Here is a 23270-nt window from a genome sequence, read left to right as displayed (position 1 = left end):
AAAAGAAAAAAAATCAGACCACACCAAGCAAGGTAAATACCAACCACACCACACCTAAGAAAAAGAAGTTTCCTGGCCAGGCGTGGTGGCTCACAGCTGTAATCCCAGCACTTTGGGAGGTTGAGGCGGGCAGATCACTTGAGGTTAGGAGTTCAAGATCAGCCTGGCTAACACGGTGAAACCCCATTTCTACTAAAAATAAAGAAGATGAGCTGGGTGTGGTGGCGCACGCCTGTAATCCCAGCTACTTGGAAGGCTGAGGTAGAAGAATCACTTGCACCCGGGACGCGGAGGTTGCAGTGAGCTGAAATCGCGCTATTGCACTCCAGCTTGAGCAACAAGAGCAAAACTCTGTCTCAAAAAAAGAAAAAAGTTTCCTTCTAGTTGGTTACACTGGTGAATTCTACTAAACAGTTAAAGAATAAGGCCAGGCACGGTGGCTCATGCCTATAATCCCAGCAACTTGGGAGGCTAAGGTGGGTGGATCAACTGAGGTCAGGAGTTCAAGACCAGCCTGGCCAACATGGTGAAACCTTGTCTCTACTAAAAATACAAAAATTAGCTGGATGTGGTGGCAGGTGCCTGTAATCCCAGCTACTTGGGATGCTGAGACAGGAGAATCGCTTGAACCTGGGAGGTGGAGGTTGCAGTGAGCTGAGATAAAAATAATAATAATAATAAATAACACCAAATCTACGCCTTCTTTTCCAGAAAACAGAACACTCACTTTATTAGGTCAGCATTACTCTGACACCAAATCAGATGAAGACAGAAAATTTCAGACCAGTATCGCTCTGAATATAGATGGAAAAGTTCTAGGCAAAATATTAGCAAAACAAATACCATTACACACCTATTAGAATGGCTAAAAAATAGCTGGTTAGCTCAGTTGGTTAGAAGAAAAACCAAAACGAATGGCTAGAAAACTTCTGGCAGTGCCAAATGTTTGTGAGATGCAACTGGTACTTTCATGTGCTACTGATGGGAATGCAGAATGGTATGTCACTGTGGAGACTGGGCAGCGCCTCAGTAAAGACTCTACTTACCATATGACTCAGTGCAATGAGTGCTGATACCAACTACCCGGAGTTCGGTCAAACTGTACAGGTTATGGGCGAAGTTTTCCACAAGACTGCCCTCATTCCAGACACTAGCTCCGAGTTCCGGGATCCTGAGGCGACCCTCACTTTTGACCAGCTGATTACAAATTTGGGCATTTTTGCTATCCTACTCAGGTTTGATAATTGACTAGAACAACTCACAGAACTCAGAAATGCACTTATGATCAGAGTTTCATTATGACAAAAGGTTACAAATAAGCCAGCTAAAGGGAGAAATACATAGGGTGAGGCCTGGGAGAGTCCCAAATGTGAAGGCCCCTTGACTTCAGGACAACTTACTCTCCAGGCACACTGATACATTTCCCTGGTTGACAGTGCTCTGTACTTACATATTTTATAAAAATATGTAAGAGTTTCCCTCTTATTTAGAATGCCTTTCTCTGACAGAAGCCTAGCTCTCATTAGCTATATGTATGTACTTGTTCAACTCTAATATACAAGTAGCTTGTATAAATAAGAGGGAAACTCACTCAAGCTTTAGTGTCCAGTTTTTTTTTGTTTTGTTTTGAGATGGAGTTTCACTCCTTTTGCCCAGGCTGGAGTGCAATGGCACGATCTCGGTTCACGGCAACCTCTGTCTACCAGGTTCAAGTGATTTTTCTGCCTCAGTCTCCCAAGTAGTTGGGATTACAGGCATGCACCACCACGCCCAGCTAATTTTGTATTTTTTGTAAAGATGGGGTTTCTCCATGTTGGTCAGGTTGGTCTCAAACTTCCGACCTCAGGTAACCCGCCTGCCTTGGCCTCCTGAAGTGCTGGGATTACAGGCGTGAGCCCCCGTGCCTGGTAAGTATCCAGATTTTTACTGGAACTTCCTTATGTAGGTGTAACCATCACTGGCAGTGAGTCGGACTGGACTATCACATGGTTCAGAGCCCAGCTCTCTAATGACACCCACAGCATTTCTGGTGTAGCCAGCCCCAATCCTGGGTCATCTCATTAACATAAACTAGCAAGGGCCACCATAAATAACCCTATCACTTGGGGAATGCCAAGGATTTAGAGGGCACTTCCCAGGAACTAGGACAAAGGCCAGATTCTCTATTACATACCCAGCAATCCCGCCCCTAGGCATGTATGGTTTGGCTGTGTCCCCACCCAAATCTCATCTTGAATTCCCACGTATCGTGGGAGGGACCCAGTGGGAGGGACCCAGTGGAAGGGACCCAGTGGGAGGTAAATGAATCACGGGGGCAAGACTTTCCTGTGCTGTTCTCATGATACTGAATGTCTCATGAGATCTGATGGTTTTATAAGGCGGAGTTTCCCTGCACAAGCTCTCTTGTCTGCCACCATGTGAGATGTGCCTTTTACCTTTTGCCATGATTGTGAGGCCTCCCCAGCCACGTGGAACTGTAAGTCCAATAAACCTCTTTCTTTTGTAAAATGCCCAGTCTCGAGTATGCCTTTATCAGCAGCATGAAAACAGAATACAGCATGTAACACTAGAGAATAAAAGCTTACACTCACACAAAAACCTGTACCCAAATGTTTACAAGAGTCTAATCATCCTAAACTAGAAATAACCCAAATGGGCAAAGGAATAAACAGTGGTGTATCCACACAGTGGACTACTACTACTCAGCAATAAAAAAGAATGAAGTGCTGATTCACACAAGATGAGTGAAACTTAACTGCACTTTGTGAAGCAAGAGGCCAAACTGTGATCCCATTTACATGACTCTGTGGAAAAGCAAAAACTAAAAGGGCAGAGAACAGATCAGATCAGATCAGCGGTAGCCAGGAGCTGCGGGGGAGGAAGGTGGTTACCTGTAAAGGGCCAGCACAGGGGAATTTTGGGGGTGACTGAAATGTTCTGTATAGTATTTTGGTGGCGAATACATGACATTTGTTGAAACCCACAGAACTGTATGCCAGAAAGACTGAATTTTAATGTATGTAAATTTACAAATTAACCAGGATATGTGGGGGAGGACAGAATGTAGACCATAACAGATGAACCTAACTGTTACACCAACGAGGCACAATATCACAATGAAGGGAATGGGAAAGAAAAGAATTAATGTAATTTGAATCTAAGGACCTAAATATCTTTGAAAAAAATGTTATGACACGATACTGAAAAGCTAAAGACTAAAAGAACTGTATACAAGCACTGTATTTTAGGTGGTAAATTTGTTTTTTGTAGGGCACAGCCTGGAATCCACAGGAGGCCAACGGTTCTGAAGCTACTTGTATATTCGAGTTGAGCAAGTGCATACATGCATCATAGCTAATGAGAGCTAGGCTCCTGTCAGAGAAAGGCATTCTAAATAAGAGGGAAGACCAGAATGAGGCCTCTGGAGTTGAACTGTTACCAGTGTAGACTCACAGTCATAGTGACACACACACACAGATATGTACAGAAATACATATAAATGTGTGTATTTGCATGAGTAACTATACAGTTGGCCCTCTATATCTTTGCTTTCTGCATCCATGGAGTCAACCAACAATGGACAGAATTTGTTTTTAAAAAAATAGCACAACAATAATTTACATTGTATTTATTTACATTGTATTAGGTATTATAGGTAATCCAGAGATGATTTAGTGTATCTGGGAGATCAGGTGTGGTGGCTCACACCTGTAGTCCCAGCTACCTGACAGGCTGAGGTGGGAGGATTGCTTGAGCCCAAGAGTTCATTGCTGCAGTGAGCTATGCACAGCTGCACCCCAGCCTGGGCAACAGAATGAGACCCTGTCTCAAAACCAAAACAAAGTATCCAGGAGGATGTGCATAGGTTATATGCAAACACTATGCCATTTTATACAAGGGACTTAAGCATCTGTGGACTTTGGTATCCACAGAGGGTCTTGGAACCAATTCCTCACAGATACTGAGGAACAGCTGTCTATATGCATTTTCTTTCTTTTTTTTTTTTTCTTTTTTGAGATGGAGTTTTGCTCTTGTTGCCCAGGCTGAAGTGCAATGGTAAGATCTCGGCTTACCGTAACCTCCACCTCCCAGGTTCAAGCAATTCTTTCTCAACCTCCCGAGTAGCTGCGTTTACAGGCGTGTGCCACCACATCTGGCTAATTTTGTATTTTTAGTAGAGATGGGGTTTCTCCATGTTGGTCAGGCTGGTCTTGAACTCCTGACCTCAGGTGATCCACCTGTCTTGGCCTCCCTGAGTAGTGGGGTTAGAGGCATGAGTTGCTGTGCCCAGTCATACATTTTCTCTTTTTTGAGACAGGGTCTCACTCTGTCACACAGGCTGAAGCGCAGTGGCACGATCTTGGCTCACTGCAATCTCTACCTCCCAAGCTCAAGTGATCCTCCTACCTCAGCCTCCCAAGTAGCTGGGACCACAGGTGCGCACCACTACACTCAGCCAATTTACATTTTCTATGTATCCCGAGTGGGACTAGAAGCAGTGACAGTCTAATAATAATAAATACGTGGCATCCAAATCTTTGTTTCTAAATAGCATTCTCCAATAATAAGAACCATGGTTCTCCAGGAAGTGGTTAATTCCATGGCTAGGGTAGGTATCTTGTGATGTCAGAAAGCAAAGAAATGCTTAACAACAACAACAACAAGAATGAGACATATGAAAAGGGCACAGGAGCCAATCTGGAAGAGTTTCCAATGGCTGAAACCAGAACAAGCCAAGCTACAAAATATTAACTCAAAAACAAAATAAATATCCATCATATATAGATATATAAAGTAGCTGATATAAATAAGTAGCTGAAATTACAAAAACGGGGAAGAAAGGACTTGTCCTTACAGCATTCTAACAAAAAACATAGAAGAAATTAAGGAATTAGAAAATTACCATTAAAACATTACAGTAACAATTTCCATATGCAAGATCAACTACTAGGTGCTAAAATTAGTAAGTGAGAGTTTTGGCCGGGTGCCGGGCGCAGTGGCACATGCCTGTATCACAGCACTTTGGGAGGCTGAGGCGGGAGGGTCGCTTGAGCCCAAGAGCTCAAGAACCCCATCTCTACAAAAAACACAAAAATTCTCCCGGTGTGACTGCGCATGCCTGTAGTCCCAGCTACTCAGGAGGCTGAAGTGGGAGGATCGCTTAAGCCCAGGGGTTTGAGGCTTAGTGAGCCGACATCGCGCCACCACAGAATAGGTAACAAAGCCAGACTCTGTCTTCCAAAAAAAAAAAAAAAAGTTTAATAGAAACAAGGTATCTGCATAGTTTCAAAGTATCTGCCCCAAATATTTAGTAATTACAAAGGGGTAAAAACGTAAATCTATAGTAAGAAATCCTCACAAAGGCTGGGCACGGTGGCTCACGCCTGTAATCCCAGCACTTTGGGAGGCCAAGGTGGGCGGATCACAAGGTCAGGAGATTGAGATCATCCTGGCAAACATGGTGAAACCCCATCTCTACTAAAAATACAAAAAAAATTAGCTAGGAGTGGTGGCGGGCGCCTGTAATCCCAGCTACTCGGGAGGCTGAGGCAGGAGAATGGCGTGAACCTGGGAGGCAGAGCTTGCAGTGAGCTGAGATCCGGCCACTGCACTCCAGCCTGGGCGACAGAGCGAGACTCCGTCTCAAAAAAAAAAAAAAAAAAGAAATCCTCTCAAAAAAAAAAAAAAAAAAAGAAATCCTCACAACACCACCTTAACCAAGTAATCTCACCGTTTAGTTCACCAATAAAAAATATCAACATCAGGGCTGGGCACAGTGGCTCATGCCTCTAATCTAGCACTTTGGGAGGCCAAGGCAAGTGGATCACTTGAGGTCAGAGTTCGCGACCAGCCTGGCCAACATGGTGAAACTCCGTCTCTACTAAAACACAAAAATTAGCTGGGCGTGGTGGTGCGTGCCTGTAATTCCAGCTCCTTGGGAGGCTGAGGCAGGAGAATGAATTGAATCAGGGAGGCAGAGGTTGCTGTGAGTCAAGATCATGCCACTGCACTCCAGCCTGGCCGACACAGTGAGACCCTATCTCAAAAAAAAAAAAAAAAACCCAACATATCAACATCAGGCCAGGAGCACACCTGCAATCTAGCCTGCAATCAACCTAGCACTTTGGAAGGCTGAGGCAGGGGGATTGTTTTGAGCTCAGGAGTTGGAGACCAGCCTGGGCAACATGGTGAAACCCCATCTCCACAAAAAATAGGAAAATTAGCCAGGTGTGGTGGTGGACACCTATAGTCCCAGCTACTCAGGAGGCTTAGGTGGGAGGATCACTTGAGCCTGGGAAGCAGAGGCTGCAGTGAGCCAAGCTGGTGCCACTGCATTATAGCCTGAGTGACACAGTGAGACTCCGTCAAAAAAAAAAAAAAAAAAATATATATATATATATATGTATATTGATATATCAACATCATATCCCCCCTGATGTGATGCACTGAGAAGGGCCTTCTCAATAATGCATAACCTCAATTTAATATAAGAAAGCATCTGACAAACCCAAATAAGAAGAACATTTAAGAAAATAACACATCCTCTTCAAAAATATCAAGGTCATGAAAGCAAGGAAAGGCGGAGGAGCTGTCACATACTGAAGGATCCCAAGGAAACATGGCAACAAAATACAACGTGGGATCCTAGACCGGATCCTAGAACAGAAAAAGAACATTTGTGAAATAATGGTGGAATCTGAACAAATTCTGTAATTTGGTTAACAATATTATAACCAGGATTAACTTCTTAGTTTTGATCACCATTCTGTAATTATGTAAGGCATTAACAAAAGGAGAAGCTGGGCAGAGGGTATATGGAAACTCTTGTACAATTTTTGCAACTCTTTTGCAAATCTAAAATTATCTCAAAATTAAAAGCTAAAAACAAAGAATAATCTTTAGGTTTTAAATTATTTGGTATCAGAATGTTGGGTTTGGTGCAAGCGAGATAAAGTGGAAAAGGCACTAGACCAGCAGTTCACCCCATCCCTGCCAGTGGTATTGAACCTTAAGAGAATCATACAACCTCCCCGAAACTCAGGCTCCACGGCCAAACAGGTTTGATATACAACTCATCTACCTCAAAGGTTACTTAAGGATCAATGACACAAGTAGTTAAAGTTGTCCAGAAAGGACATGTTCATGGACAACACAAGCATTAATATATCTCTAGCCCTAAGAGAAAACTCTATTCAGGGGAGATTTTCCAGGAATGAACTTGAGATAAAACACTAAATACAGAAGCAAGGTAACAGTAGACAGTTCTTCGGCAAAAAAGGAAAGGTTACAAAATTAAAAATAAAAAAACATGCTGAGGGCTCTATCATGGTACAGAAAGAGCAAAAAAGTAGGACAAGCAGAGAGTGGAGTAACTGGTTCTTTTCCTGTGCCTTTTCCTTCCCTCTCTGCTACCTAAATGTTAGCACAGCAAACTACATCAAGCAAGAGAGGAAACAGCGGTGTTCCCGGCATCACCGAGGAACTCGGAGCAGCCTTAGTATATAAGACAGCTGGGCAACGAGGGAGAAACTACTGTCCTGTCCTAAAGTGAACAGGTCTGAACTAAAAGCTATCATCTCTGAAGAAACCTTTTGGTCTTTCAGGTTTATTCTAATTTTAGAATGACTGGGATGGATGCTAGGCATCACTCCTCACCATGAGACTAAACACAAAACAAACTAATCAAATGTTTGGATCTTCTCTACACTACTAAACAGCCACAGTCAATGAGTAGAAAAAAGGGGTTTCTGGTCCCAATTTAATAAATAGCAGAGGCATATTTTCTCAAGTTGATTTTATTAACAAAAAGTGCAAACTATTTTGAACAAAAGTAAACTATGAGTCACAGCATTCAGCAAGACATAAGACACGGAATAGTGAACAATATTCACTAAGTAAAATACAGCAGATGAGATGTTGCCCACATGTATATTTAATTATTCATGCTTTTTCAATAGTCTCTTAGTCAACTTTCAGTGTAATTTTCACAAATATATAGCAACTCAAACACAAATGCAGGAGCACAATGCAAAGTGTGGCAACTGTTTTGGGCTAATTATGAGTACGAAAGAAAACCTTATACCACAGTTTCACATTCATGTAAGCCACTGTGCAACATGAATGAGTCTTTAAAGGTGCTGACACTGAAATCAATGTACAACTAATGAAAATAAACAAGGGGCTTTAAAATATTTGCTGCACTATAGTCGTATGGTAAGAGGCAGAAAAAATGAAAGGATTTTAAATAATCTTACATGTGTCTACAGGTCCAGGAACGTTAACGAATCCAGGTGAACTTAATTCATTGAAAATTACATGTGCAGAAGTCACACAACAGAAAGATTCCATGCCATTAAACAGTGTGCCTGTGCCTGAACAAGTGAGAGAAGATACACACTCCAAAAAGGAGATTCAGTCTAGTGTTACTTCAGTTATTCACATAAAGTGTCTACAGGGCAGAATCTCTTCATAAGCAACTGTTCTGTTCACTAATCTACAGGAACTAATGGAACTGTAATTAAACTGTAATTAAAACCCCAAATATAAAGGTGATTATTTAAACACAACTAAGCTCTAGCCAAAGACAGAAGAGCACCAATGCCAGGCAGGTTACTGACGGCATGCAGGGCCTAGAGGTACATTTTCTGGCAGTTAATCAGCCTTCTGCTGTAATAGACAAACTGCCTTTTGTGAATGTACAAATTTGCTAAATTAATAGAGAACTACATTGCTATTTCCTCACATTACAAAGAACTCTTCCCATACTGTTTTTGCCATGTGCTACTGCTGTCTTAGACTAAACTGTGCCACCTTCCAACAGTTTCCAAATTACTATTTCAGGTCGAGATAATGAAAAAATAAGACCAAATCTGATTATCTGACTGATGACAAATTTGAGCACCAACTACAGCAAAATTCAGGGTCAAGGTAGCTTGCAAGTCAGTTCTCTTGATTTGGCAATTACCTTCCACTGTTTTCATCTGGATTGAAGCTGAGATCTTCAGGGCCTATTTGTTCACCATCAGGAAAACTGGAATGTGTATCTATGATTGAAAAATAGATAAATAAACCATTTTAAATTTAAAAGCATATAATATAACAAGGGGAGTATTTTCCTTCTCAAGTCTTTAAATGATCTTACCAAATACGTTATTTAAGCGATAAAGATGTGCTGAGTTGGCCGGGCGCGGTGGCTCAAGCCTGTAATCCCAGCACTTTGGGAGGCCGAGACGGGCGGATCACGAGGTCAGGAGATCGAGACCATCCTGGCTAACACGGTGAAACCCCGTCTCTACTAAAAAATACAAAAAACTAGCCGGGCGCGGTGGCGGGCGCCTGTAGTCCCAACTACTCAGGAGGCTGAGGCAGGAGAATGGTGTGAACCCGGGAGGCGGAGCTTGCAGTGAGCTGAGATCCGGCCACTGCACTCCAGCCTGGGCGGCAGAGCGAGACTCCGTCTCAAAAAAAAAAAAAAAAAAAAAGATGTGCTGAGTTGTGAACAAATCTCTGTCTTCAGAGAATTTGTGATCTGAGTCAGGTATAATCAAACACAAAGGAAAAATAAAGGAGAAAAAACAAAATGTGTAATAGACCCACAATTAAAAGATGACAGGAATTGTCTCATTTTGTCCTCCTGGGGACAATCTGGGGAGTTTAAGAAGGGAACAAGAAGCAATGATGTATATTCTCAAGATTCAAGACCTTATAAACATAAAACATATTTCAAAGCCAATTAAACTATGCATGCAAATATCACTACAAAACCACCAGCACTCCAAATAACTGGTTCTGTATTGAAACATATTCCAAACATATTCTGTATTAAAACATATTCCAAATGCTTGGTTCTGTATTGAAAAAGATACCAGAACACCAGGAAAATATGTAAAATATAAAGCAGACAATTAGCAAAGGCTTGATAATGTTGTCACTCCAGGATATCTTGCAGAGGAATGCTCAGATTGATTATTAAGGCCTCTGGGTAACTTTAAATGTGTATTTCTCTAACTTGACAGGATATCCTTTTCTTGATTAATCTGTATTCCAGAAAACTGCTTCACAGCAGAATGCGTATGGTATATCCACATGACAGAATATTAGGTTGCCATAAAAAATGAAGTTTATGAAATTTTAAATAACATACAAATATATTTAAGTGAAAAAAGCAGAATACAACACTATTTATAAAATATTTAGGTAGGGCTGGCACAGTAGCTCACACCTGTAACCCCAGTACTTTGGGAGGCCAAGGTGGGCAGATCACCTGAGGTCAGGAGTTCGAGACCAGGCTGGCCAACATGGCAAAACCCTGTCTCTACTAAAAATTACAAAAACTAGCTGGATGTGGTAGCACGTGCCTGTAGTCCCAGCTACTCAGGAGGCCGAGGTGGGAGAATTGCTTGAACCTGGGAGGCAGAAGTTGCAGTGAGTTAAGATTGTGCCACTGCACTTCAGCCTGGGAGACAAAGCAAGACTCTACCTAAAAAAAAAAGAAGAAGAAGAAATGCAAATAAGAACAGAAGAAAACAAGGTAAAATGCTAACATTAGGTTTCTCTTGTTGAGTTTTTTCCTAATAACTTTTTTGGAGGTAGGAGGGAATAAAAATTGATTTCACAATCTGCATGTATTTCTAAGTTATGTTTGTTTTAAAAGGTTAAAGTTATCCTACAGTAGGCTAGAAAAATCTCTGAAAAGGAAAAAAATCCAAACATCTGAAATCTCCCCAGGGTTGGCAATCATTTCCTGTGAAGGGTAGATAGTAAATATTTAGGCATTGTAGACCACAAACGGACTCTGTTGAAAATTCTTTGGGCCGGGCGTGGTGGCTCATGCCTGTAATATCAGCACTTTGGGAGGCCAAGGCAGATGATTCATGAGGTTAGGAGTTTGAGACCAGCCTGGCCAACATGGTGAAACTCCATCTCTATTAAAAATACAAAAAAATTAGCCAGGCGTGGTGGTGTGTGCCTATAATCCCAGCTACTCGGGAGGCTGAGGCAGGAGAATCACTTGAACCCAGGAGGCGGAGGTTGCAGTGAGCCAAGATCATGCCACGGCACTATAGCTTGGCAACAAAACAAGACTCTGTCTCAGGGCAAAAAAACACACAAAACTCTTCTTTCTTTTGCTTGTTTTTTTAAGACTCTTTACAAAGTAAAAACCATTCTCAGGTCACAGACTACACAAAAGCAGGTTGTGGACCCCTTCTCTACCCAGTAAGTAGCACTCATTAGGTGCAACTCAGCCAAATATTACCAGCTGTGTTTTTTCAGTACTCACCATAATAGTTTACCAAAGAATATTGTCTCGTAAATGACAATAATTAAAAAAAAAAAAAAAAAAAGAAGTAGAAGCAGAAGAAGCAAAAGCAGCAGAGCGGAAGAAGCAGAAGTAGCAGCAGAAGAAGAAAGAGAAGCAGCAGCGGCGGTTTTATTAATCTGTGTAAAATGACATCATGTGCTGCACCTTCATCCGGGGGCTGTGTCATGGCCATGAAAGAGTCGTGAAACCCGCCCACGCTGGTGTGCTCTTCCTGCTCCTCATTCTCAGTGTCACATTCAATGTCACTGTCGCTACTCATTCCTGGCAGGAAGGAAGGAGAACATGTTTCTGAAAAGAAACCACCGTAAGTGAAAGGAAACAGATCTCCTTAACTACTAAACTGAGATTCCTATTGAATTTTACATAGAATGCCAAGAATTCAACAAACTAAACACAACAAAACAAAGACAAAAGTAACCACACAAACCTCGATTCTCTTTAGCTATTTAGAGCGGTGGTTTTATTTTTGTTCTCAAAGTTTAAAATTGCCCTTTCCATAGTACCTGAAAGTTATCATTTGAAACCAGCATTAATTTCATTATACTGATAATATTTTTTTTCCAAATCAAACACTGTTTATTTTTTCAGTCACAAGAGATAACAGGAACTCTTTTAATCCTGATTCATTATAGACATAATTATAGTCCCTAGCCTAAAACATAAATATAAATGTGTTATACAAATCCACATGTTAGATGAATATTAGAAATTCTGGCAGTTCTGATAATAAATTAGTTTGTATTAATTGGGCATCTAATTTTTTTGTGTATGCCGGTTGATTTTTATTTATTTTTATTTTTTGAGAGACAGGGTCTCGCTCTGTTACCGTAGGCTGGGCTGCAGTGGCCTGATCATAGCTCACTGCAGCCTCAAACTCCTGAGCTCAAGGGATACTCCTGCCTTAGCCTCCCAAGTAGATAGGTCCACAGGTACATGACACATACCTGTGTCATGTATGTACATAGCAGGGCATGCCCTGCTAATTTAAACATTTTTTAGAGGGATAGGGTCTTGCTATAATATGTTGCCCAGGCTGGTCTCGAACTCCTGACTTGAGAAGAGATCCTCCCACTTCAGCCTCTTAAAATGCTGAGATTACAGGCCACTGTGCCTGGCCACATCAGTTGATTTTTAAAAGAACAATTCTATAAAAAGTATTTGTTTCAGCAAGATAGCAATCAAGAAAACCTGAAAATCTTTCTGCTACAAATCCTTACAAATAGCCAGATAAAATATAAATGTAAAACATTATTTTAATGAATAAGCACATTAAAAGGCAGAAAGGAAATCCCCAAGTGTCAGAAACAAAGAAGGATAAGGAACTTTCATTAGTGGATCAGGGCCCACGGTTGCCCTGGAGAGTTTCATATGAGGATTTTTAAACACTGCCTTAGGATAGAAAAATGAAACCCCTACAGAAAGGGAATTGAAAGTGAGACTAAAACTCCACCCCCTGCATAATGTTAAAATTTTTGTTTTCTTAAGACAGGGTCTCACTCTGTTACCCAGGCTGAATAACAGTGGTGCAACCATGGCTCACTGAAGCCTTAACCTCCCAGGGCTCAGGTGATCCTCCCACCTCAGCCTCCCAACAGGTCTGTGCCATCACATCTGGCTAGTTTTTGTAATTTTTTAGTAGAGATGGGATTTTGCCATGTTGCCCAGACTGGTCTTCAACTCCTGAGCTAAAGTGACCCACCCGCTTTGGCCTCCTAAAATGGTGGCATTACAGGAATGAGCCACCATGCTTGGCCAATGCTAAAATTTCTATTAAAGAATAGACCAGAAAAATGTCTGCCTACTGGCATAGGAAAACAGCAAGGAATTTTGTCTGTTTCTACTGGGCTCTGAAGAGGGGGAAAAAAGTCTTACCTCAAAATTCAAAGTAAGATTTACGTGCCTAATTTAGGTTTGGGATTTAAGGTTGAGGTTCAAATTTCAAGAAATTGACATAAAAATTGTTCAGGAGCTAGTGTTATTTGAATAAAGCAAAAGTAAAATCCTCTCTGGAAGGAAGGTTCTAGGTACAATGGAGTAAGCACATTCCACTCTATCTTTCCCACTGAAAGTAGCAATAAAACCTAGAGAGATGGGTGGCATAGTTATTTAAGGATGTTCATAGTTATTTACTTTGAAAAGTAAATAGAAACAGGCATACTGATGAAGCCGGAATTTGAATGACAACAAAACTGGCAGATTAATATAAGACCCAGAGTCTTATTTGAAAAAAAAAAAAAAAAAAAAATCCTAATGAAAATGTCCAGGATACAACCCCAAATAACTCAGCATATGAAAAACCAGGAAAAGACAGCCAACAAACATCAATGATAAGATGACACAAATGTTTGGATTTAAGGGCTTTAAAGCCAGATAAAATGCTCATCAGCCAGGCCTGGTGGCACATGCCTGTAGTCCCAGCTACTTGAAAGGCTGAGGCAGGAGGATCACTTGAGCCCAGGAGGTTGAGCCTAGCCTGGGCAACTTAGCAAAGCCCCAACTCTACCAAAAAAAAAGAAAAAAAAAAAGAAAATTAAAAATTAGCCAGGCACACAGTGGTGCGCACCTGTGATTGTCCTAGTTTCTAGGGAGGCTGAGGAGGGAGGCCCACTCGAGCCCAGGAGTTCAAGGCTGCAGTGAGCTGTGATTGTACCATTGTACTCCAGCCTGGGCAACAGAACACAATACCCTGAGGAACAGAGGAAGGAAGGAAGAATTAAGAAACAAGGGGATAAAGGGACTGGTCTAAACTGTGTCAAATAGAGTGCCGTAGAGATAGCAAAAATAACAAAGAAGAGACAACAGATAACAGGAAAAAAGTTAGAACTTAAAGTATAATTAAAAAGAAAAAAAAGGAAAAAAGATGAAAATTTTGTAGAATTATAAAAAACATTCTGAATTAAATAAAAATATACCAAAATTTGTGGGATGTGACTATAGCAGTGCTTAAAATGAAAAGTATGCCATTAAGTGTTTATATTAGAAGAGAAAATATCCCAAATCAATAATCTAAACTACTACTTTAAGAAACTAGAAAAAGGAAATTAAACCCAAAGCAAGTAAAAGGAAGGAAATAATAAAAAAAAATAATAAAATCAGCAGAAAAACAAAAAAGCCACAATGAAACAAAATGGTGTTTCTTTGAAAAAATCAATAAAGTTAAAAAAGCCTCTAGGTAGATTCACTAACAAAAAAAAGAGCAAACAAAATTTCCAATATCAGGAATGAAAGAGGACATCAACTACAGATTCTATAAACAGTAAAATATAATAAAATACTATAACTGTATGCTCATGAAACCAAAAACAGATGAAATGAGCAAATTCTTTCATTGCTATAAACTACCAAAGCTTACTCAAGGAAAAATAGATGGGTATTTTAACTTTTAAAGAAATAAAATCTGCTTTAGTTAAAAAAGCTTCCAACGAAGGCAACTGTGGCCCCTCATGGCTTCAGTGGTGCACTCTTCCTTTTCTGTTCTCAAGAAGAGTTTGGTTAGCATTATTTCTGCCTTAAATATTTAGAAATTGTCTCCATCTTCAGCAAAGAAAAAAAAAAAAACTTTCCTGTTCTAAAAGTGAAGAGTTTACAACAATTTAATGAAGTAGATGAAAAAGAAAAAGAGCAGAGACCATTAAAGAGGCTTTTCATTAAGAGGCCAAAACTAGCTAGTTCTGTGACGTACCACCTCCACCTTGTGGCCCTTCATGGAACTGTTGCTGAAAACACTAAAACACACAGAGTTGAACTTCAAGGCACAAATTTGATCTCCTAGTGTTTCTGAATTCCTGACAAACACCAATCTTCAGGATTCAAACACAATGAATTGGAACTCTCTGGAATTCCCAAAATCTACATTATTCTTTAAAAGAAGTTATTAAATATATTTTTCAAACTCTTTATTCATTACATGTGTATCTTTTTTCTTTTTTTTGTTTTTGAGACGGAGTCTCCTTCTGTCACCCATGCTGGAGTGCAGTGGCGCCATCTCTGCTCACTGCAACCTCCACCTCCCAGGTTCAAGCAATTCTCCTGCCTTAGCCTCCCGAGTAGCTGGGATTACAGGCATGTGCCACCACGCCCAGCTAATTTTTTTGTACTTTTAGTAGAGATGGGCTTCACCATATTGGCCAGGCTGGTCTCGAACTCCTGACCTTGTGATCCACCGCATCCAGCCTACATGTGTTATCTTTAAAAAAAATCATTTAATTAGTATTTGTAAGAACTGAGGCCTATAGTGAATATTCAAATGCTAGACTGCATGTGGGTATTACTGGCTAGTATGTGAATAATGTAACATTTAGAACTCAGTAAGGTTTATAGTACTGTGCAGAATCACAAAATGCCAATATAAGGATTTTGCTTCAAATTCTATTTCTTGGAACACCACTTAATTTTTATTAAGTATACCATGTGTAAACTCATTAATATTTACTTAGCAGACAGGGCCATGAACACACATAAAATGGCAATATTTATAATGAAGACTGATTTGTAATCACTTCTTTCCAAGGAGCTACTGTTGACCTTAACCTTTGATTCCAGGTATCAGTATTTCTAGTTTTTACTTTCAACTTGCCCTAAGTAGATTCCTTCAAATCAGTAACGTTTCTGTGTTGTTAAAACTAATTCTAATAAGACAATTAGAATAATGCTTTCCATTTATTAAACTTCTTGAGTACTTTTTCTCAGAATTCAAAAAAAACGTACATTTCCCAAGAAATGCTAGGAAGAAGTTCATGCATGAAAACACCTGGTCTTTTATCAAGTACTAAGATCTGGAAGTTTCCTACCTTTGTGAATGTAAAGAAAAAGACAAACTGCTGGATGTCAATGACAGCAATTACTATTAATTGTAACATACTATTAATTGTTAAGAAGCTTCAGAGATTGTTAATGCAAAAGAAATCTGCATCTTATTACTCTATCCATCATCTACCGTATTTTTGAGTACCTACTATGTATGTGCTCAGTAAAGCTAACTTGAGTTATAACTCCCTTAAATCAAGTTGCTCAAATTTCAGATGCTATGGAAAATATATGAACCACCTGGTACAGATGACACTTTGTATTCTAGTCACTAACAATTTATCTGCCTTTCTCCTTTCTCCTTTCCAAGAGGACCCTGATATTGTTCAGGTATTTTCCCTCTTCCACATAGCCATGTGGAATGAGTTGGGGAGGGAGACCAAATAACTGGACTTGGCTGGCTGGGCGCGTGGTGGCTCATGCCTGTAATCCCAGCACTTTGGGTGGCCAAGGCAGGCAGACTGCCCGAGGTCAGGAGTTCGAGACCAGTCTGGCTAACATGGCAAAACCCCGTCTCTACTAAAAATACAAAAATTAGCCAAGCATGGTGGCAGACACCTGTAATCCCAGCTACTTGGGAGGCTGAGGCAGGAGAATCGTTTGAACCTGGAAGGTGGAGGTTGCAGTGAGCAGAGATCATGCCACTGCACTCCACCCTGGGCGACAAGAGTGAAACTCCATCTCCAATAAATAAATAAATGGACTTGGCCAATTTTCCTTGACAGTGGTTGACGAGATCGAAGAGGAAGTTGTCGAGGTGCTTTGAGAAAGGTTTTCCTTGTTGCTAGAGATTATAGAGTAAATCAATCCTCTCCTACTCCCAGAATGCTGTTCTGACTCTGATGTCTAGAACTGCAGCCAACATCTTACCGCCCTGAGAAGAGCTAAGCCTCTCACTCAGAATGGCAGGGCAAAAGATAAAACAACCCCAACCCCTGCCCTCCAACACACACACACACACAAAACAAGTTCCTGATGACTCTGAGCAGCTAAATTTTCTAATCCTGAAACTGCTCTAACCAGAGTTAGGTGTACCTTCTTATTATTGAGAGACTAGTTAATATAAAAGAGTTAACTTTCCTTTTTGTTCAAGTCAGTTAATTTTTTGATGAATTTTTTTTTTTTTTTTTTTTTTTTTTTTTTGAGACGGAGTCTCACGCTGTTTCCCAGGCTGGAGTGCAGTGGCGCGATCTCGGCTCACTGCAAGCTCCGCCTCCCGGGTTCCCGCCATTCTCCTGCCTCAGCCTCCTGAGTAGCTGGGACTACAGGCGCCCGCCACCGCGCCCGGCTAATTTTTTGTATTTTTAGTAGAGACGGGGTTTCACTGTGGTCTCGATCTCCTGACCTTGTGATCCGCCCGCCTCGGCCTCCCAAAGTGCTGGGATTACAGGCTTGAGCCACCGCGCCCGGCCGAATTTTGTTAAAGGCATCTTAATCATTACCCTAAATGATCAGCAATGGCAGGCCATCAGACTTTGTATTCCTCTTAAAGAGGCCACCAGCAAGGTTTTTAACAGGCATGCCAAGGCTTTTCCCTGGATGGTATTTTGAGTACCCCTGATTTAACTGAAGGGGGTTTGTGCTACTTCAGCAAGAACTGAGAGAGCAAAGCCTTCAGTTTTACAAAGAACAAGAAATAAACTGGCCTACCTACAGTTGTGCAGGTTATCAATTGAAAGAAAAAATAAGTCAACCTTTTCAGCATCAGGTCATTAAACCAAAGACTAATACAACCAAAGGTTACCCCATATGGTTCCAGTAAAAAGGAAAAGGCTTATTTACGTTTATAACTAAGAAAAAAGTTATTTTTAAACTGATGCTTAAGAGCAGTTAAGAGACACTTTAGTAGTCCCAAATTCCCAACCAGTACCACAAACAATGGCTTAAAGTCCTTCAGACAACCTTCTCTGAGAGAGAGAGAGAACCCCACAGTGATCTGACACAGAATGTCTTTTTGTATTTGGCTAAAATAAAGAGTCTTGTTTTTCCTAAGCATGGATACAAGACAAACCCATTCAACTGTCTACTAAAGCTTATAGGTATATAAGGGTTTCCTGAGAACTTGCTCTTGCTGATGATAGAATAATACTGGCAACAGTGAGCAAGGCCACATTCTCCTCGAGAAACAAAGCTGATTACAGGAGGCACAGGGCTTCCTTTGTCTCCTGTACTACCTTCTCTCAGCCTCATCAGTTAGTCTGCTTCTCACAGTCTATCCTGGGACTCTGGAGGTAAACAAGCTGTTCAGATACCAACAAATTACAAGGGTGTACTTCTCTGTCATTGTTGCACATTCACAGCAACTTTTCTTATTGAGTTCTAGGTGCTTTATAGCACAACACCCCATATATAAAGATAAAATGTGTTACTGAGTAACACTGACCACTTAACTCTAAATCCCGTATGAATAACTCCATTCTTTCTAAGACTTGGAAAATGTACTGATCTTCACTATGGCCAAGCAAATGCCCTTCTTCAGTTTAGGACAAGCTGTCAATTGCTTTAAATAAGAAATGAAACTGGTGTCAAAAAGTTCCGGTGTTTTCTGTGCTGACCGGCCATTTTACATACAAAAATTCGTGCTGAGATAATGTAAATCGATAAATTGGAGGCTGAAATTAAGTCCAAATCGGCCGGGTGTGATGGCTTATGCCTGTAACCCAGCACTCTGAGAAGCTGAGGCAGAAGGATCATTTGAGCCCAGGAGTTTAAGACCAGTCTGAGCAACAGAGCAAGAACAAGTCTCTATAAAAAATTAAAAATAAAGAAGTCCAAATCATTTCATTTAAATTAACCATGCTTCTTACCAATTTTCCTGCCCCTAGTTCCACATACGCTATTCCCACCCCCAAATCCATTCTCCACAATGCAGCTACAGTAGAAATGTTAAAGTGTCACTTCTAACTTAGATCCTATTCAAATGACAAAGTTCAAATTCTAGCTGGGATATTCCAAGTAACTCTTCATGATCTGGCCTCTGTCTCCCTTCTGGTCTCTCTTTCACCAGTCTTCATCTGGCTAACTTCTACTCATCCCTTAGGATGATCTTTCCAAGGGTGAATTAGGGACTAGGTTAGCAGCGAGAGGCGACAGTTAAGAGCACTGGCTCTAGGTTCAAATTCTAGCTCTTCTAATTTCTTTTTTTTCTTTTCTATTTTTTTTTTTTTTGAGACAGTCTCGCTCTGTCGCCCAGGCTGACGTGCAACGGTCACAATCTTGGCTCACTGAAACCTCCGCCTCCCGGGTTCAAGCGATTCTCCTGCCTCAGCCTCTTGAGTAGCTGGGATTATAGGAGCGTGCTACCATGCCCGGCTGATTTTTCTATTTTTAGTAGAGATGGAGTTTCACCATGTTGGCCAGGCTAGTCTCAAACTCCTGACCTCAGGTGATCGGCCTTCCCAAAGTGCTGGGATTTGCAGGCATGAGCCAACGTGCTCAGCCTTCCAATTTCTTTTCTTTTTTTTGGGGGGGGGACGAAGTTTCGCTCTTGTTGCCCAGGCTGGAGCACAATGATGCGATCTCGGCTCACTGCAACCTCTGCCTCCCTGGATCAAGCGATTCTCCTGCCTCAGCCTCCCAAGTAGCTGGGATTACAGGTGACCGCCACCACGCCTGTCTAATTTTTGTATATTTAGTAGAGACAGGGTTTCACCATGTTGATCAGGCTGGCCTTGAACTTCTGACCTCAGGTGATCCACCCTCCTCAGCCTCCCAAAGTGCTGGGATTACAGGCATGAGCCACTGCGCCCGGCCCCAGCCTTTCAATTTATAACCCTGTGACTCTGAGTAAGGTTACTCACCTTACTCACTCACCTGTAAAACTAGGTTAACAAAAGCAACTACCATGTAGAGTTATTTTGAGAATAACACAATACTGGTAAAGTCTTTAACATATTAAGAACTTAGTATTATCTATTATTTTTATTACATATCTCATTTTTGAGCTGCCTAAATACCTTATCACAGCACTCATCATCCTAAATTATAACTGGCTATCAGTCTCCTCCCACACCTAACAACTGGTTTTCAACTGCTCTCCTTGCCACCCTCCTACCACTACCACCACACATACTAGCACACCTGAGAGCTATAACTTATTTCTATTAGTAACTGTGGCCCACTCTGGCAAGTGATTCTCAAGGAGTGGTCACCTCTGGTTGAGAATTATTTAGTTTAACTATTGGTTCGTGACTGGGGATGATTTTGCCTCCCAGGAAACATTTGGCAATGTCTGGAGACATTTTTGGTTGTTGTAACAGGAGGGAAACACTACTGGTATCTAGCGGTTAAAAGCTGAGGATGCTGCTAAACATTCCACAATGCAGAGAACAGCCCCTGTAAAATAAAGAATTACGTGGTCTAAATGGCAATTGGTGCCAAGGTGGAGAGTCTGAACTAGATAGGTAAGTTCAGGAATTTTATCACTGGCATCAAATACAACATCCGGTAAATGAGAAGCATTTCATAAATGTTGCATGAAAAAAATGAGCTTATTATTGTCATTTGAGATAGAGTCTCACCCTGTCATCCAGGCTGGAGTGCAGTGGCGTGATCTTGGCTCACTGCAACCTCTGCCTCCTGGTTCAAGCAATTCTCCTGCGTTGGCCTCCCGACTAGCTGAGATTACAGGTGTCTGCTACCACACCTGGCTAATTTTTGTATATGTAGTAGAGATGAGGTGTCACTATTTTTGCCAGGCTGGTCTCGAACTCCCGACTTCAAGTAATCTGCCTGCCTCAGCCTCCCAAAGTACTGGGATTACAGGCATGAGCCACTGCGCTTGGTGGAAGAAAAATGTAATTCCAGTATATTCTGTAGTAATTTAAGCTACTACAATCCAGTATGTATGGAGACACACAGAAACTATTCCCCGGTCGGGCACAGTGGCTCACGCCTGTAATGCCAGCACTTTGGGAGGCCAAGGCGAGTGGATCATGAGGTCAGGAGTTTGAGACCAGCCTGGCCAACACAGTGAAATACCGTCTCTTACTAAAAATACAAAAATTAGCCGGGCATGTTGGCAGGACCTGTAATCCCCGCTACACAGAGGCTGAGAAAGGAGAATCACTTGAACCCGGGAGTTGGAGATTGCAGTGAGCCAAGATTGCGCCACTGCACTCCAGCCTGTGTGACAGAGCTAGACTCCGTCTTGGGGGAAACAAAAAACAACAGAAAGTTATTCCCCACAGGCCTGTTCTATAAAGATCATCAATCATAATATTTCTTTCCTGATGTTTTAACAATAAACACATCATTTACAAAAATCTTTTCTATTTAATCTCTTCTACTGAAATAATGCTGCCCACTACAGGAGCACCAACTAAGAAAACCAAAATGTTTAGTGTTCTTTAACTGAGAAACCTGAAAATGCCACCACCCACACACCCTCTTCTTAGGGCAGCTGAGTAGATGCTGGCACCTGCACGTATGCTTTGAGCTACAATTCATCAATCATTGAAATTCAAATGAGTGCAGAGGTGGAAGGTGGCAGAGTTTCACTAAGAAATGAAAAAATTACAAGGCCAAATATCATTAAGAGAGGACATTCTTTTCTACCAATTTATACAGGACACAGCAAGGGCAATACACATAGCCTTGTTCCAAGCACCTCTGTTGCCCCAAATTGCAAAATGTCTTCTATGCTTTTAGATAAACAATAATGAACTTGGAAGAATATTCAAAGGAAACATTAGAAAGTATATCTGAGAAAAAGCTGAAGTCAGTCATCATATGGGATTTAAAAAATGGTCAAAACCTGGAATGCTTCTTTAAGAAGAAAAAAAGCAATCTGCAGACACTAATTAAGACTGACTAAAAAATACTTAACATTTACTATTCTAATTAGTCGTTCTGGGGCACATCTTCCCCATTAGATTGTGAACAGATCTAATTCAACTTTATATTAATAAATCTAGCAAAAATTCAATGCATGGTATGTAGGTGCCTTAATATATTTATTGACTGAACAGATGAACTATATGCAGATATTTTCCCCATACAAATGCCTGTTCTAGTAAGGCCTGTCCTTTTATGTAGTAACTTACTCATTTTGCCTTCCTCTGTATTTAACATCTTAGCAAATCAAATTCAGTGGTACAAGGAATGTTGTGTTCAGATCAAGCATGTCGAATAGCAGATCTCAGTAATGTTTCCATTAAACCAACCACTCCCTATCCCTATCACTACCACTACGACTACCACCACCACCACCACCACCACCACCACCCACCACCAAAAAAGGGACAGAATTCTCATTTCCTGCTTACTTGTAAGTTTATCATTCCTTACCTTCTTCAGGGGCAGCTGAAGCTCCTTCAGGTAGTACAGGCTGTAACTCTCCAGTTTCAGAATTATTTTCCAAATCAGTCATCTGCAGTCCTTCCAGATGACCTCCTTTAGCATTAGCCCTCAAAGAAGAAAACAACTTGGTATTTTTATGTAACTAGTAAGTGACACAATAATCTATATTTTCTTTTTGAACTGAGCACCAAACTAAGTAGGGTACGTCTCTGGTGTTTAACAATAAATTTCAAATTTTATCTTAAAATATTTCATTAAGGGCCGGGCGCAGTGGCTCATGCCTGTAATCCCAGCACCTTGGGAGGCCAAGGCGGGTGGATCACCTGAGGTAAGAGTTCAAGACCAGCCTGGACAAGATGGTGAAGCTCTGTCTCTACTAAAAATACAAAAATTAGCCAGGTGTGGTGGTGGGCGCCTGTAATCCCAGCTACTTGGGAGGCTGAGGCAGAGAACTGCTTGAACCCAGGAGGCAGAGGTTGCAGTGAGCCGAGATTGCACTGCTGCACTGCAGCCTGGGCGACAGAGCAAGACTCTGTCTCAAAAAAAATAAATAAAAAATAAAATTAAATAAAAAAATGTCACTTAACATTCACAAAAAAAGTTATGAAATGGTGGATTGTATCAATGTTAGTATCCTGGTTGTGACACTGTACTACAGTTTTGCAAAATGTTACTGGGGAGAAAAGTACACAAGATGTCTCTGCATTATTTCTTACAACTGCATGTGAATCTATAATTAGCTCAATAAAATTTTAACTTATAAATATAAATGGAAGTTTTAAATAATATGTTCTAAGAGGGAAAGACTTTTAAGATATATTATTATTACTATTATTTGAGA

General features: G+C 41.0%; 1 protein-coding gene across 44 annotated transcripts in view; it reads right to left on the bottom strand.

Moving 5' to 3' along the window:
• Nucleotides 1-23270, bottom strand: part of TRIM37 (tripartite motif containing 37) — a 140205-nt gene that overhangs the window by 23081 nt on the left and 93854 nt on the right. For 9 of the 44 annotated variants that reach the window (XM_074019113.1, XM_074019117.1, XM_074019133.1 and 6 more), the window contains 3 exons: nt 22418-22536; nt 11468-11584; nt 8966-9044 (listed from right to left, as the gene is read on the bottom strand). In XM_074019113.1, the coding sequence (XP_073875214.1) occupies nt 8966-9044; nt 11468-11584; nt 22418-22536 (315 nt within the window). Of the gene's footprint in view, nt 1-6458; nt 6658-7780; nt 9045-10358; nt 10481-11467; nt 11612-22417; nt 22537-23270 lie in introns of those variants that run through there. The other 35 variants (XM_015437875.3, XM_074019119.1, XM_065531272.1 and 32 more) reach the window with 10 other exon arrangements.

The sequence above is a fragment of the Macaca fascicularis genome, chromosome 16, assembly GCF_037993035.2.
Source record: "Macaca fascicularis isolate 582-1 chromosome 16, T2T-MFA8v1.1".
NCBI lineage: Eukaryota > Metazoa > Chordata > Mammalia > Primates > Cercopithecidae > Macaca > Macaca fascicularis.
Note: the sequence above shows the minus strand (reverse complement) of the source record. Positions and strands in the feature narration are given on the sequence as shown.